We start from the raw sequence: 17607 nt of genomic DNA on the forward strand, positions 1-17607 counted from the left end.
GTGAGGACAGCCCCACGTGAGCCCCACTAAACTAGGGGGACCAGCCCTCCATTGTAGAGACGCTGCTGTTTTTGCACCTACACAAAGGGAGAACTCTGCCATCTGTGGCCTGAAGTTCATACGGCATATATATGTGTGTATATATATATATGTGCTCTAGTTCAGCCTGGCACTCCTTGGACTTAAAACATCTGCCGTGGGTGCCTCCTGGCACAATAACATACATGCCGCATATATGTGTGTGTGTATGTTAGTGTATATATGTGTATATATATATATATATATATATATATATATATATAAATAAAATCGAGCACATATACAGATTTTAATTTTGTTGTATGTAGGGGGGCCCCAAGCTGACCTTTCGCACCAGGGCCCATGAACCCTTAGCTACGCCCCTGGTACTGTGACAGTGTATGTATCTATACATCATAGAATTACAGTCTGTTCGTATGATTGAGATACACTCTGAAACCACTGCATTGAGGGCCTAATTTAGCAAGGATCACTAATTTGAGAAAACACAATCCACTCTATTATCGAACGACTGTGCAAGCGCAGCGTTTGCATTGTGCATATGCGCCTACAATTTGCAAATTATTCTGTATAGGCATCCTGCTTCAGCACAATCACACTTTGATTGACAGAAAGCCATCATTTAAGGGAGGAAACTAGGGCTTGTTCAAACACAAGCGTGCCAAGGTGTTTTTCTGGTGGGTCTTTGATGTCACCGATGACCACTTCCAGCCTGATTTTGTATCATTGTGAATGCCATTGACTTGCGAAGATGGAAGGTAGATTACAATGATCCTTTTTTTTTGCAGATGTTCTGTGAATTTATCACACTTTGAAATGCAAACAAAATCTCTGTAATTTTTTTTCTTTCTTTATGGGTAGAAACTATTCTACTACAGAAACTGCTTTTATTCAACTTAGTGATCCAAGCTGAAATAGGCCCTCAATGCTAAGGCCCTCAATATATTCATCAATGTGTTGTTAATTTTCCCAGGCACAACCCAGTCATTCGTCATGGTGCTGTGGGCGGGGACTATTATGTATATATGTGTGTGCATTATAATACAGAAACCCCGCTTACCTTATTGGACACACCACATCACATGACCGTGCATTTTTGTCCCCAAGATCACACACCTGAACTACTGCCAACCATCACCAAAACAGCATCACATGCCACAGCTGTATCACTGATCATTATAAACACTAGTACAGTGATGGCTAAACTTGACACTCCAGCTGTTGTTGAACTACACATCCCAGCATGCCCTGCATCAGTTTTACTATTTGGCCATGCTAAAACTGATGCAGGGCATGCTGGGATGTGTAGTTCAACAACAGCTGAAGTGTTAAGGTTAGCCATCACTGCACTTGTATCATTCAAAAAAGGCACTACTCGCAGAAAAGAAGCCCATGCCTGCCTCCCTGACAGCAACACATGCCTGCCTCCCTGACAGAAGCACATCTCTGCCTCCCTGACAGCAATACATCCCTGCCTCCCTGACAGCAATACTTCCCTGCCTCCCTGACAGCAATACATCCCTGCCTCCCTGACAGCAATACATCCCTGCCTCCCTAAAAGAAACACATCTCTGCCTCCCTGACAGAAGCACATCTCTGCCTCCCTAACAGCAACACATCTCTGCCTCCCTTACAGAAGCACATATCTGCCTCCCTGACAGAAGCACATCTCTGCCTCCCTGACAGAAGCACATCTCTGCCTCCCTGACAGAAGCACATCTCTGCCTCCCTGACAGAAGCACATCTCTGCCTCCCTGACAGCAGGGCCGGTGCTACCACTAGGCAGCTTTAGGCAGCTGCCTAGGACGGCGGCCACTGGAGGGCGCCTCTTCAGCCCAACATTTGAATCAAATATAGTTGTGACCATTCTAAAAACCGACCCTGGTTCCTGCTGCTGCCTAGCGCTGCTACCGCTGGTGGTGAGACACTGGTCCCAGCTGCCGCCCGCCCCTCACCATTGGCATCAGCGGGGAACAGTGCCTCCGTGGCAGCAGCGCTAGGCAGTCAGCGGCTGCAGCAGGGACTAGGGACGGGTCTCCCTACCACTTGCAGAAGAAGGAACCAGCGCAGCCGCAGCGGTGAGTGGCAGTCACTTCCTATTTCCCCGCCACCCCCCCATCCCAGGGTAATGAAGCGGCGGGTGAGCACCGCAGCGTCGTCGTCGTCCCCCCCGGATCGCCGCGATCACCAGCACCCCCCCCTCTCCTGTACAGCGGCCGGGGGGCGGGTGAGCACCGGAGCGCCCCCCTACCGCCTGGGGCGCTCCGATGCCTTGCACCGGCACTGCCTGACAGCAATACATCCCTGCCTCCCTGACAGCAATACATCCCTGCCTCCCTGACAGCAATACATCCCTGCCTCCCTAAAAGAAACACATCTCTGCCTCCCTGACAGAAGCACATCTCTGCCTCCCTAACAGCAACACATCTCTGCCTCCCTTACAGAAGCACATCTCTGCCTCCCTGACAGAAGCACATCTCTGCCTCCCTGACATAAGCACATCTCTGCCTCCCTGACAGCAATACATCCCTGCCTCCCTGACAGCAATACATCCCTGCCTCCCTGACAGCAATACATCCCTGCCTCCCTAAAAGAAACACATCTCTGCCTCCCTGACAGAAGCACATCTCTGCCTCCCTAACAGCAACACATCTCTGCCTCCCTTACAGAAGCACATCTCTGCCTCCCTGACAGAAGCACATCTCTGCCTCCCTGACAGAAGCACATATCTGCCTCCCTGACAGAAGCACATCTCTGCCTCCCTGACAGAAGCACATCTCTGCCTCCCTGACAGAAGCACATCTCTGCCTCCCTGACAGAAGCACACCCCTGCCTCCTCCCTGTTAGCAGCACATCCCTGGACAGGCATCCAGCTCGTTCTTTATGGTTGACACTTGTGCAACCTTCTTTGAACTTCTTTATCTGTTCTTCCACACTTATTTGCGACAAAACCCAGAATCACTGCACATTGCTCTTCTTTTGTGCAAATCACATGTAATGCAGCCATTTTCTTGAACTGCAGTCACAAGCAAATTAACACAACATGTTAAGCCCCATATACACGGGGCGATTCCAGCCTATATCACCAGGGATATGGTCGTGTACGGGGAGACTGTTGCTCAGAGCGCGCTCCTGCGAGCAGCTCTGAGGTGGTCGCTGGTAGGAGGAGCATGCTGCTGCGGTCAGCTGTTTCCCCCGGCAGAGTCTCCTTTTTATCAGCGTCTATCTCTGGTGAAACGGGACACTGAGCAATATATTGCTCTGTGTGTACAGAGCTTTAAACCCTGCACAGCAGTGACTGGGGAGACAGCAACCTTGTATTAAGCTATTTGCAGGTCCATCGTGAGAGGGGGGTGGAATTGCATAATATTGGCTTAGTAATATCATGCCCATTCTCTCCTCTGAAACTGTGGGGGTTTCTGGGTACTCAACAGGCCCTGCCCTTTGAGGGCTGTGTCCAAAAAAAATCCCGAGCTGGTTTTCATCCCAATTCACTCCTGGTAGCATGCAAGGAGGTTTCATTTAATATAATTTAAATTTAACTGAAAATAGTAGTAAATAATACTCACCACAGTCGCACCATGAATTGGATGTGCTTCCAATAATGCTGGGGAAAGAAAACACATTTAACAGACATTTTAAACATAGATTTTAGCATTATTCCTCAATTAGTTTTAAATAGAACTAAAGTATTATTATGGTTATATTTATTTTTAATTAGTGACCCGACCCTGCTCTACATGGGTACATGGCCGAGTGCTGCATTCCATCAACATCAAAAATAGTTATTAATATAGATAACAATGTAACATTTTCTTTTAAATATGGTCTTAAATTTCCAATTTACTTGATGCTCTGTAAGGACTGCTAACTGTATAGTACAAGCCTGCATTTTTCTAGACATGGGTGTCTATCTATAAAAGTAAATCTACTGTAAGCACAATTATAAAACAATGTGATTGTTTATAAAAACAGGTGTGATATTTTAAACCCTATGTAACACTCCGCTTAAACTGACACTTTTTGGATTCCCCAAAGACGTGATAGATGGGACTACTTGTTTGTAGCCAGGTACCTGTATCACCAGGCACTGATCATTCCGGTAATTCTCTTCTTGCTTCACCTCTATACCGAGGCCAAGCAGGAAGTAATAGAAACAAGATATATAAAAATCTTGTTTGCCAAAATGTGCCACAGTGTGCATGAGCGAGATCTCAAGTGCCCACCCTGAAGCTAGCAGCAGCCTGCAGTAATACATGGGGGAAAGTCTCCCCACCACACACACACACACATAACAACCCTTAATACATCTATCCCCAAGACATATAACTGCAATTCCTTTGAAAGTCAAACCACATATACCCCTTTCACACCTCACCTACGAGCTGGGTCATTGCTTGGTTGTTGCCAGACCGACCCGGGTCGAGGTGCAGAGTGAAAGCACCACACTGAATTACCTGGGTCAACCAGCCCGGCAATTCATCCCAGGTTACAAGAAGGGTTAAATCTGGGTCGCCCTCTGTATAATGGGCAACCTGGGTTAATGTGAAAGTGTCGGACCCGGGTCAGACCCAGGATCAAGATCCCAGGTCCGACTTGACTTTTGCAATGTGAAAGCTGTACTAGAGGCAGTGCCTCAGGGAGAATCTTCTAAATAATATTATAGATGTACTAATATACATGCCTCAGCCATTATGTGTAAAGGTGCCCATACACTGCTGCGACATCTCGCAGCAGTGTTCGGACACACAATACCATTGCAAGCCGCAGGGACTCATGCGATCGGTTGTGATGGCTCGCATGCGTCCCTGCTTCCCGTCCGCCCCAGAACGGGTGGTCAGACGGCCCGACCACCTAGTCGGGTCCGATGCGAACGGGACTGCGCATCAGACCCGACTGCATGTCAGGGAGAGGCGATTTGGTCCGATTTAACGGGCCGATTGGTCACAATTGGACCAAATCGCCTCAGTGGGCACCTTAAGGACAGCTGCAGCTGTTGAAATGGATTGCCGCAGTTGTCAGGATAGTCAACTGATAATTGTTACATTGCCCCACACATCAGCAGCCATGATAGTGACAGGGGTGCATTTTAGGTGCATGACAGACAAGCGGTATCAGCGCAGATAACTTGTGCCGATACCACTTTTCCACTATAAGGAGTTTTCTTCCATCTACCCCAGTGAGAATTACATTATACGCACATTTGCAATAATTGTCCACTTTTTACTGATTGGTAAGAAGGAGGATCATTTTTTTTTTCTTGGCATAGCACACCATAAATATATATGTATGAAAGAAAGAAAGGGAGAATATAGAAGTGTGCTTTTAAACTTTCACCAGAAATAATACAAAATGGTAAAAAGAACTGCATTTATTCTGAACATTAGTATAAATTGATTTCTTCAGATTGGTGTTTTCACATAAAATTCCAGTATTTGATCCAACATCTGACTAGCATCAGTAAGAATATCCCTACACGTTTCGTCCTATACGGACTTCTTCAGGGGTGATCAGGATCAATTATTGTAAAAACGGTTCGTTTTATACTAATGTTCAGTATAAATACAGTTGTTTTTACCATTGTGTATTATTTCTGGTGAAAGTATAAAAGTGCACTTTTCATCTTTCATCTCTATATTCTGTGCCTCTATTAACAGTGAGGTTCTATCAAAGTGCTACTATACTGATACTGCAGAAAAAGGTCACAAGCCCCCTCCCTTTTTGATTATATATATAGTTCTTGCTGTCAGTTTTAAACTGACAGGGAGAGCAAAGTGAATTACTGTATTTTCAGTTCTGGCAGAAAGCAAGTCAGGTCTCCTTTAAATATTCAATAAAAAATTGTTGTACACGGTCTTCTATTAATACCGCCATATAATAATCAGATTTTACTGGTATGTACTCTGGTGATTTTGATTCTAGCCAACATATTTTTCCTCCTTTTGTGATGCTGTATACTATACATATAACCCAAAACCTTCATAAACACAAGTAAAGCGACAGAAATGACAAAAAGAAGGTCACAAATACAGACCATGATAGAAATATTATAGTAGCAAAGAACATAATGTCACCTGTTGAGTGTAAGGAAAGCTAATTCAGAACATATTATTTAAAATGATTATCAGACTAATTGTAGTACAGTATTGTTAAAAAAATTAAATGATATAGTATCTACAAATCATAAAAAAAAAAAAAACCCAGTAAATAACCGAATCAATCTTATGTCACCGCTGGTTAAATATGTAATCTTCAACATGTATTCCCCTTGAGATGCTCTCCACCCCATTATCTTCCCTGGGTGATATAAATACCTGCTGTTACAATGCAGAGAAACATGACTGTTGGTAGAGGCAGCTTCATTTCTTTTCGGATGGTCTACAGTTGTCGCTGCTCAGAAGAACCTGTGTGTGCTGGTGCCAGCTCTGTGCTCTAGAATAGCTCCAATGTCTGCCTGCCAACCTCATTGGTCCAGACCTCTGATGTCACAATAGATCACTATTAGCAGTGTGTGTGTTCTCCCTGTTCATAACCTACCTCATTAGCATATGTATAAATTGTCAGTTAAAGTTTATTTATACTAAACTGAAGCTTTACGTATTACACTTGCTATGTAAAATAATATACTACCCCAATATGGAATTTAATAAAAATGTGTAAGAAACAAAAGTCATAAGTAAGATAAATACAAAGCTACTTTAGATTCTCTTTCTGAGAGACAGCTAATTCATAGCTTAGTTTTGCCAGTACAATGAAAAATAAGGTAGTTTATTGGAATCAATCAGCATGATGTGGGAGTGGAGCCAATAAAAACAAACAATGTAAGTTCTCATGGATATAATACTATATGTGACACAAGAGGCCAAATGTAATAGCCAGGGCTGGCGACAGGGGGGGTCAAGGGGGACATGTGTGACGGGCCCCGACGATCTGAAGGGCCCCAAAGCCCGGCCGGGGCCCATCTGTGAGTTATTCCCATTGGTGGCGTTTTTGAGCAACTGCGCGCCGCTGTCTCTCCCTGTCAGGCAGCCGGCGCAGCGGTGATTGACACTCACAGTGTCTCAGTCGCTCAGCGCCCTCCGTCCCCGCCTCGGGTCTCTCCTCTCCTGTCGCCGGCTGACACGGTGATTGACACTCAGTGTGTGTCTGCCGGCTCCGCCCCGCCGTCCAGGTCACGGTCCTGTTCTCCTCACGAAGGCAGGCCCGAGGCTTGAAGTCTCCTGGGAGGCTAGAGAGGAGAGGAGGAGCGTGCCTGAGGAGGTGATGCCCGGTGTACCTCACTGTCCCACGGAGTACCCGGAATAAGCTGCCACCTTCCACCCTGGTGATCCACAGGGGCCTACCATGCACACTGTGGGAGTATCTGGTAGGAGAATTTGAACCCATCTGCCCTCTGCCTGGTGACATCATTACTGTATGTTTTGCATTTACAGGTGCTCTATGTGTAGAAGCTTTTGATATCATTGTGCTGGGGCCTCAGTGATACAGTAATTTGTGTGTACAGTGCTATGTGTCTCATGTCTCCTGGAAATTTCCTGGGCTGATTTGGTGTTCCAAACTATCCCTGTATCCATCTGTTGTATTCCAAACTGTATTCCTGCATCCATTTATGCCCCTCCCCTCCAGTCACCGTCAATACCCCTTCACCCATCCGTCTAAGCCCCCCTCCCCCACCCATCCGTCTATGCCCCCATATGGTGCTTTGCCACCTGTCTGTCCGTCTATGCCTCCATTTGATTCTTGGTCCATCTTTTTGTCCATCTACGCCTCCCTCACCCACACCCGTCCATCTATTCCCCTCCACCCCCACCCATCCTTCTATGTTCCCATATGCTGCTTTGTCCATCCGTCCGTTCGGCCATACCCTTATTGTGTCGTTTTGGGATTACGTGTAGGGGGGGGGGGGGGGGGCAGAAATATCAGTGTACAGGGCCCCAAGATTTCTGTTGTCGGCCCTGGTAATAGCCTTGGGATACAATATGAACTCTGTTTTTATTTATAGGGGGTCATTTATAAGGCAAAACCATGCCCCTTTTACAAAACAAAAAAACCCTGAGTTCGGCAGCTGTGCGGAATGACGATCAAACTCAGATGAGGCTATTACATCTGGCCGTAGGGGGAAATTTACTAAGATGGGAGTTCTATTTCAGATGTGATGTTGCTATGGGAAACCAATCAGATATTATATAATGGGGGACATATACTATGATGATTATTCTACTTCACATTTGATGTTGCTATGGGCAACCAATCAGAATCTACTTATTTATTTAGCACCCTCTAGAACAGCGGTTCTCAAACTGTGGGTCCCGAACTTCTCAGCATGGGGTTGCGACTCCATGTTGCTGACCATCAAGCTGATGACTTTTGTAATCTCAGTCAATGATACAAGGAGTTTGATAGATCTGTTGCATTGTCTGTTATTTTAGACTCCTCCCACTAGTTTGTGCCTCCACAATGCTGCCATGTATGTGCTGTCTGCTGACTACACATGTGATGTGATGACCTTCTGCAGTCACTTGCTGCGGTCCCGTAATTATTTTTATTGTCTGATGGGGTCCCACAGCAAAATAGTTTGAGGACCCCTGCTCTAGAAGATAGTAGACAGGATCTGATTGGTTTCCCATAGCAACATCACATGTGAAGTAGAATACACATTTTAGTAAATTTCCCCAATTATCTTCTAGAAGGTGCTAAATAAAAGTAGTTTCTGATTGGTTGCCTATACCAACATTCCAGGTAAAACAGAACTCCCATCTTAGTACATTTCAGCCATAGTGTAATATATGCAATGCTTTTGTCAGTACCTGAGTATTCTGTGGGCCCGGTCGTTGGTCAGGATCGTCTGAAGCCCGGAAGATAGCTGGGAGTATGTAGGTCTTTCTCATGCGATGGTCTGGGAGGAGTTCAGGACGAAATGATACCAGAATGGGAGGTTAAAAGCTCAAAGCTGTCTGTAACAGGCTTGCACCTAAGCAGGACTCTGGGGGTGTACAAGTCTCTGTAGCAGGTGTGCACCCAAGCAGGACGCTGGAGGTGCACAGGTGTCTGTAGCAGGTTTTGCACCCAAGCAGGATGCTGGAGGTGCACAGGTGTTTGTAGCAGGTCCATGACAACTGTTTCCACATTTTTACTTTTCTCTCAGCAAACCAAATAGGGAAAGAAATAGATTAGAATTCCACAGTGAAAAAAGTCAGTCTGACATCATTTCACAACAATCAAAAAAGTTACAACATTGTTTCTAAAGGTTAAGCTGTGTCAGGGCCGGTGTTAGGGTGTTCGGCGCCCCCCTGCAAACTATAAATTTGCGCCCTCCCATACTTTATAAAGCGACAGTGTGTGCTGAAAAAAGGTTGTATAATGCCCGTAGTAGTAGTGCCTCATACACATATGAGGTGATTCTAATTGACTTGGTAAGCTGCCCTGGCGAATACCTCCCAGTGGTGTAGCTAGGTGCCACGGTGCCTGGATCATGGGCATGTTTCGCGCCCCCCTGATTTGTAGTAGGTGGGGCTCTTGTGCAGCGAAAAGGGGGCGCGGCCTAACATTATACCTCACACCGTAATACCCATTGCACATTTTAGCGAACTTTGTAATACACAATACACATAAAGCCACATGCCGTAATGCCAATTACACATCAGGCCTCACATGATGCCCATTGCACTATATAACAAACTGTAATGCCCATTACACATTTGACACATAAGTGTCACTTACCTACATGCTCATTGCTAGGAACTTCATGCTCTATGCCAGGGACTTCATGCTCGATGCCAAGGGGCTTCATGCTTGTTGCCAAGGGGGACTGAAATTGCTCGTTGTCAGGGGAGTCTGATTTTGCTCGTTGCCAAGGGGGACTGACCTTGTTCGTGGCCAAGGGGACTGACCTTGCTCGTTGCCAAGGGGACTGACCTTGCTCGTTGCCAGGGCCAGCGCCAGGTTTGTCAGCACCCTAGGCGAACTGAATGCCCCCCCCCAGTCCCCACATTCATACACATAAATACTTGGCAACAGCATGAGGCTATTTGCTGAGCGGTAGCAGAAGGCAGCTAGCAGTGGGCGGGCGACAGTAGGACTCAGGAGGCTAGCAGCATTGTAGCAGGAGGAAGCTAGTGGGTGGGCGGGCGGCAGGAGGAAGCTAGAGTGTGGGTGGGCGGATGGCAGAAGGAAGCTAGCTTACGGCAGCAGGAGGCTAGCGGGTGGGCCGACGGTGCACTCTGTCTCTGACGCCAGGCACAGTAGGAAGCAGGCGAACAGGGCGGGAGAGCCAGCAGCAGAGAGCACAGCTCCAGCGCCCGGAGCTTGTGCTCCACCAGCTCCGCCCTAGCTACACTTCTGATACACCCCCCCCCCCCCGCGCAGCCATTTCTCCTCGCAACCAAAGGAGGGGATGTGTTACGAATCCAGCAGGAGAAATCATTTGATGGTTGCTGACCATCTAATAATTTCTCCTGCCTTCGCAAATATAAGTCAGTGGAGCCTGACCTATATTTGAGAGCGCCAGGACAAAGACAGGGCAGGCGGCTGACGTCTTGTGACTTCATTCCACCTGCATTCCCATGAAATATTTTTCTATTTTCTGACAGCATCATATACATATATATATTTTTTATGTATGTGTTATATGTTGTATGTCATGTATTGTCTATGAATTATATGAAGTGCACTTCGAATATTATGAAATATATATATATATATATTTTTTTTATTAAAAGAATTTACTTCATATAAATTGTTGTAATCATTGGACTGGGTATAGCTGCGCCTCTTAAATGTAGCGATTTATCATCGCTATCACTCCTGAGTGCAGCTTGTTACAGAGGCTCACAAAACCTCTGATAAGGGGCTGCAGCTATTACCCGGAATAGTGAAAGGGTTGCCACCAATTTTAGAACTAGCGCTACTGTGTGACTGTAGTGTCACCCCTTTCTTCCTTTTTGTAACCAGACAAAGACTCTGAGCCCATGAGTTGTCGCCCACCCTGCTTATCCTGACTCCTATGTTTATTTTATTTTTAAATGGTGGGTGTCATGGTTCCAGCGGGAGATAGCAGGCCGAAGGGGAGCGCTGCAGCGTTTAACCCACTTACCGGGTCCTGTCGGCTCTGCCCATCCCTCCTGTGCCCCCCATCACACAAATCTCCCCTGTGCCCCCCTCCTACATTCCTCCTGTGACCCCCATTACAAACATCCCTCCTGTAACCCCATCACACGTTACTTCTGTGCCCCATCACACACATCCGTCCTATGCCCCATCACACACATACCTACTGTACCAACTTATCACAAATAGTCCTCTAGTGCCCCCATCACACATCCCTCCTGTGCCCCCATCACACGTCCCTTCTGTGCCCCATTACACACATCCGTCCTATGCCCCATCACACACATACCTACTGTACCACCTTATCACAAATAATCCTCTAGTGCCCCCATCACACGACCCTTCTGTACCCCCATCACACGTCCCTTCTGTGCCCCATCACACACATCCGTCCTATGCCCAATCACACACATACCTACTGTACCACCTTATCACAAATAATCCTCTAGTGCCCCCATCACACGTCCCTTCTGTGCCCCCATCACACGTCCCTTCTGTGCCCCATTACACACATCCTTCCTATGCCCAATCACACACATACCTACTGTACCACCTTATCACAAATAATCCTCTAGTGCCCCCATCACACGTCCCTTCTGTGCCCCATCACACACATCCTTCCTATGCCCCATCACACACACATACCTACTGTACCACCTTATCACAAATAATCCTCTAGTGCCCCCATCACACATCCCTCCTGTGCCCCCCCCCCATCACTCCCATACCTCCTGTGTCTGTGCCCCAACAAAACACAACCTGGTGTACTAGTATCTCACCTGACACAGGAGGACAGAAAGAAATGGAGTGACAGAGTCTCCAGATGTCGATAGGGACACCCCTCCAGGTGTACATCAGCTAGCCTAGGGTGCCTGCAGAAGTTCTCTATCACTCCTCCTGTGCTTAACTCAACACTCAACTAATTCAGTCTGTGGCAGACTAGATAATCAATCTAAAAGCCTCTCGGCAATGCAAGCTGTGCTATGCTGTAGGATTTTAGATTGGTTACACAGCCTGACACAGACTGGATACGTTGAGAGGACGCAGAGGCACTGCACTGGCAGTGCTCAGGGATGTAGAAGAGGACAGACCAGGCGCTGCCCGCTCTTCATGCTGCCGATGCCGCTGCCTGTCATAGTCAGACAGGCGCAGGCTGTGGCAGCCGACAGCAGCAGCAGTCCAGCATTGTAGCAGAGCAGGGAGAGTGGAGCGCCTATCCAGCACTGTGCCTCCCTGCTTTGCAGGACTTGCTGAGCGGATAGCGCCGGCCCTGAGCTGTGTACACACGCTTCGATGCGCGCTCCCGTTTTCTCAAAATCGAAAAGAAAAAGACTGTGCAGCCAAGGAAATATCTAATTCGATCCATAAATTGCATGTGTACAATGTACAATGAATGTAAATCAAACTCAATATCGAATGCAAAAGTACAGATCTAATGCCAAATTGAATGGGAAGATCTAATGCCAGATCTAATAGAAAATTGAATCTAACATCGAATCTAAAGCAAAACGAAGTGGGTGTACCTAGCTTTAGATTCAGACACTGGATGTTCATTTATTTTATTACTTTAATTAAGCAAGTTCACACTATTTCATCTGCATCTCACAAACATCTCTCCTTGCTTCTTTCCAGCACCATTCCTAAACACGTCTCTCCAGTGCCATCCTTCCTGCATCTCTTTAGCACCATTACGCTCCACATCTTTCTAGCGTAATTTCTCCAGCTTTACTCCTGCGCCATTGCCCCTGGAGTGGTATCATGGACCCGATTATAATCTCTAACCACTATCAATAACTTGAAAAGATCAGCCTTCACTTGAGTTTGTGTGATATGGGTATGACACAATAAACTACCATCTGGCCTGGCTAAAAAGGATTATACTTCCTTTTCCCTCACACAAATGTATGTTCTGCCACCACTTAACAATATTTCAGGACCTACTCGCTCCACAACAACAATCAAGTTCCAGTTATCATTTCCCATATAATGAGATGTAGTACAGATTTGTGGAATAGAGATTCATTCAGCATCCTGGCGGCTGGGATACTGACAATGATTGGTTCCAAAATTCCAACTATCACCAGGAGACTGGTGGTGGAATCCTGAGAATGAGGAGGCCAGCCACCGGAATTCTGACTGCCGGGATGCCAAATGACAAGCAACCGGGGAGCGCTCGCATCAGTCCAGGGAAGGGGGGGGACTTAGTGTTAGGCTGCAGGCAGGGGTGTTCGGTTGCAAGGCAGAGGGGGTTAGGTTTAAGCATCACGGTGCGGAGTTAGGCACTAGAAGGGAGGTCTAAGCTCAGACTGCTGTGGGGGGTTGGAGGTAAGGCTGCGTGAAGGGAGGGTTGTGAGGGTGCATGACGAGGGTAAGTACCTGGAGGCCAGTGTCTGTATCCTGACTGCCTGCTATCTGTAAGTATCCCATAGAATAGCTCAACAAAATATACATGCAAAATTGATCCAATAACAATCACAGAGAGGTATGTTATTAAATGATGTTTAATATGAGAATATTTACAATGCATAATGTATTTACAACGATAATTTTAAAGTTACATAGTTACATAGTAGTTAAGGCTGAAGAAAGACTTGCATCCATCTAGTTCAACCTAGGTTTTTAGAATAGCTTATCCGCTGCTTTATAGTATGTTCTGATATTTTAAGACATATTAGGTTTCTTATTTGTACCCATGGATGTTATTAACCAGTAAGTGTTTGTCCAACCTTATTTTGAATGTATTTATTGTGTCTGCCGACACCACCTCTCCAGGAAGAGAGTTCCAGAGTTTGACTGCTCTGACCCTAAAGAAATTTTTTCTACTAGCTGAACAAAATCTTTTTTCTTCTAGTCTATATTCATGCCCTCTCGTCCTAGATTCCTGTCTAGTAGAAAAAAGGGTGTTTGACAGCTCCTTATATTGGCCCCTGATATATTTGTACATGTTGAGCATATCCCCCCTTAAACATCTCTTCTCTAATGCAAATAGTCCCAAATTGTTTAATCTCTCCTCGTAGCTTAAGTTCTCAATTCCCCTAATACAGTGGCGTAACTATGAATTGGGCGTCCCCCCCGCCGTTAATGGGGGACGCCCCCGCCGCACCCCGCTCCCCCGCCAGCAGCCTTACCTGTCTTGCTGTTCCCGGCTCCCTTGCTGGCTTCATTCTTCTGCTATGGAGACGGACCAACACAAAATGTCCGCCCCCATACAGCAGACAGTTTCAGAGAACTGTTTGCTATATGGGGCGGACATTTTATTGTGGTCCGTCTCACTAGCAGAAGAATGACCACCACTGAAGACAGGTAAGGCTGCGGGCGGCGGATTGGCGGGCGGACGGGAGGGGGCTAACTATAGCACCACAGCTCGCCGGCGCCCCCACATGCACAGCCCCACCCCCGCGACCGCGGGGGCTGCGGTGCTATAGTTACGTCTCTGCCCTAATAAGCTTTGTTGCTCGTCTTTGGATTTTTTCTAATTCTATGATGTCCTTTTTAAAGTGTGGGGCCCAGAATTGTACTCCGTATTCGAGGTGAGGTCTCACCAGTGCTTAATACAGAAGCATAATTACTTTTGAGTCCCTGGTTTCCATGCCCCTTTTAATGCATGCTAAACTTTTGTTGGCCTTTTTTGCTGCTACATTACATTGTGCACTACACCCCAGTTTGCTGTCTATTTGGACTCCTAGGTCTTTTTCGAGTAATGAATTACCCAATTCCTCTCCGCTAAGGTTATAATTAGCACACTGGTTGTGTCTCCCTAGGTGCATAACCTTACATTTATCTACATTGAACCTCATCTTCCACTTATTAGCCCACTCCTCTAGATTTGCAAGATCCTTTTGAAGCGTGGTGACATCTCCTGATGATTTGATAACTTTGCTTAGTTTTGTATCATCTGCAAAGATGGATACATTGCTGAGTAACCCCATACCTATATCGTTAATAAAAATGTTAAATAAAATGGGCCCTAAAACCGAACCCTGAGGCACTCCACTTAGTACTGGTATTGTATCTGATACGGCACTGTTTACAACCACTCTTTGTTCTCTATTACACAGCCCATCTGCAGATATTTTCTCCCAATCCCAGGTCCTCCATTTTATTTATCAACCTCTTGTGTGGGACAGGATCAAAGGCTTTAGCAAAATCTAGGAAAATCACATCTACAGCGTTTCCATTGTCAAGGCTTTTGCTAACCTCTTCATAGAACCCTAGTAGATTAGTTTGGCAGAACGACTTTTCACCAACCCATGCTGGTTAGTACTGAGTAGATGATTATGGTCTAAATATTCCTGTATACCATCCCTTAAAAATCCTTCAAATAGTTTACCCACAATTGATGTTAATCTAACGGGTCTGTAGTTAGCGGGATCCTCCTTTTTTGAATACTGGCACTACCTCCGCTACTCTCCAATCTTTTGGCACTTTACCTGACGATAGTGAATTGCTAAAGATATAATGTAGGGGGGTAGCTAGTTCTTCTCTCAATTCCATTAGTACCCTTGGATGAATCCCATCTGGCCCCGGTGATTTATTTGTTTTGATTTTGCTGAGCCTTAGTGTTATTTCCTTGGGAGTGAATTCATTAATAAGATCTGGTATATTTGTCCCGTTTGTGGTAGATGTTCGTTCCGCAGTCTGCTCTCTCTTGGTAAATACTGATGAGAAGAACTCATTTAACAATTTTGCTTTTCCCTTATCCTCTGTAACACTTATTCCATTGATATAAGTTAATGGGCCTATGTTTTCCTTGATTATACGCTTACTATTTATGTATTTAAAAACTTTTTGGGGTTGGTTTTGCTTTCAGTGGCTATGCACTCTTCATATAATTTTTAAGCTGCTTTGATTACCCCTGATAAAGTGAAATAAAATATTTGGTATTGGAATCTATAAGTTAAGAATATATATAGTAAGCTTAATACAGATGAATTTAGAATAAGCAGTGTCAGGAGATTTGAAATTAACTTTAACTGTGTTTTTTCAATTAGAACTAGTATCATGCGATATGAACAAACATAAAACCCACGTATATGGTGACATAAAACCCATGTATATGGTGAAATTGTAAAAAACCTAAACTAACATTGGCTTCTGTTTACTTAGGGGATAACAAACTTTCTGTTTTGGACTATGAACGACAGTGCTCATTCATCATTTTATGCTAACTGATTCCACTTTCTAAAGTATCAGAGTTTTCAAATGTGGTAACGATCGCCGCCTTCTGGAGATATACATGACATTACATTAACAAGGAGGTTCCATGATGACCAATCATCTATTGATATGTGGATGATTATGAAGATTCACCCCCTATTATAATTATGTACGTCCCTACATTAAAATATGTACGCATTGTTGGTTAATTATTAATTATTGTATTACTCCAGATCTCTTAAAGCTTGCATAATAAATATACTTTATCACTGCCTCGTATTAAGGATAAATAATTCATTTTTATCACCCCTTTACAAGCTTTGTTTGATTCTTTATATTTGGCGAACGCTTCCGCATTTAAGTTATTTTTATACAATTTAAATGCTCTTGTTTTATTGTTGATTGCTGACCTAACTTTTTTGTCCAACCATGGTGGCTTTTTTTTTATTGAATTTACCCTTATTTACTTTAGGAATGTATTTAATAGTTAATGAATCAAGCACCTTTTTTAGAGTATCCCACATTTCCTCTGCATTTTTTCCCTCCATGACCGTTTCACACACAATTCCTGTTAGGGCTTCCCTGAATAGTTCAAAGTTCGCTTTTCGGAAGTTTAGTATTTTTACCGCTCCTTTGTTTACTGAAGTTGATTTCTAGTGAAACCATATTGTGGTCACTGCTCCCTAGTTGTTCAATTACTTTTGTGTTTGAAACTAAGTCTATGTTATTTGTTAATACTAAGTCCAAGAGTTGGAGCTTCTACCGTTTGTGTAGTAAGCTGGTCTTTAAGTAAGCTTAAGAACCCATTGCTTCTTGCTGTTTTACATGTTTCGTTTTCCCAATCAATGTCTGGTAAATTAAAATCCCCCATAATTAATACCTGCCCCTGATTTGATGATTGTTTGATTTGGTTTAAAAGAAGAGACTCCTCCCTTTTATTTATATTTGGTGGTCTATAGCATACCCCTATTATGATTTTGTTATTTGTTTTTTTATTATTGTCGGTTATCTCTGCCCACACTGCCTCAGAGTTATCCTCTTCTGTATCTGTGCTAATTTTTTTCTCACATGATGTTAAGTTATTATTTACATATAAGCACACACCCCCGCCCCTTCTATTTTCCCTGTCTTTTCTGTAGAGTGTATATCCCTCCATGCTTAATGCCCAGTTGTGCGACTCATTACACCATGTTTCTGTAATACCAATGATGTCATAGTCGTCCCTACTGACCACAGTTTCTAGCTCATCAATTTTACCCGCTAAGCTTCTTGCATTAGCCATTAAGCATTTTAATTTGTGTTTGT

General features: G+C 44.9%; 1 protein-coding gene across 1 annotated transcript in view; it reads right to left on the reverse strand.

Annotated features, from left to right (window-relative positions):
• The window catches only part of SPINK2 (serine peptidase inhibitor Kazal type 2), a 32797-nt gene extending 26269 nt beyond the window's left edge, over window positions 1-6528 (reverse strand). Inside the window, exons 1-2 of the mRNA XM_083158283.1 lie at window positions 6354-6528; window positions 3609-3646 (exon numbers count right to left, since the gene is read on the reverse strand). Coding sequence (XP_083014409.1) covers window positions 3609-3646; window positions 6354-6402 — 87 coding nt within the window. The 5' untranslated portion in view covers window positions 6403-6528. The remainder of the gene's footprint in view (window positions 1-3608; window positions 3647-6353) is intronic.
• Window positions 6529-17607: the final 11079 nt, after the last annotated feature.

This window comes from Crinia signifera, chromosome 1, assembly GCF_055691185.1.
Source record: "Crinia signifera chromosome 1, ASM5569118v1, whole genome shotgun sequence".
In the NCBI taxonomy this organism is placed as follows: domain Eukaryota; kingdom Metazoa; phylum Chordata; class Amphibia; order Anura; family Myobatrachidae; genus Crinia; species Crinia signifera.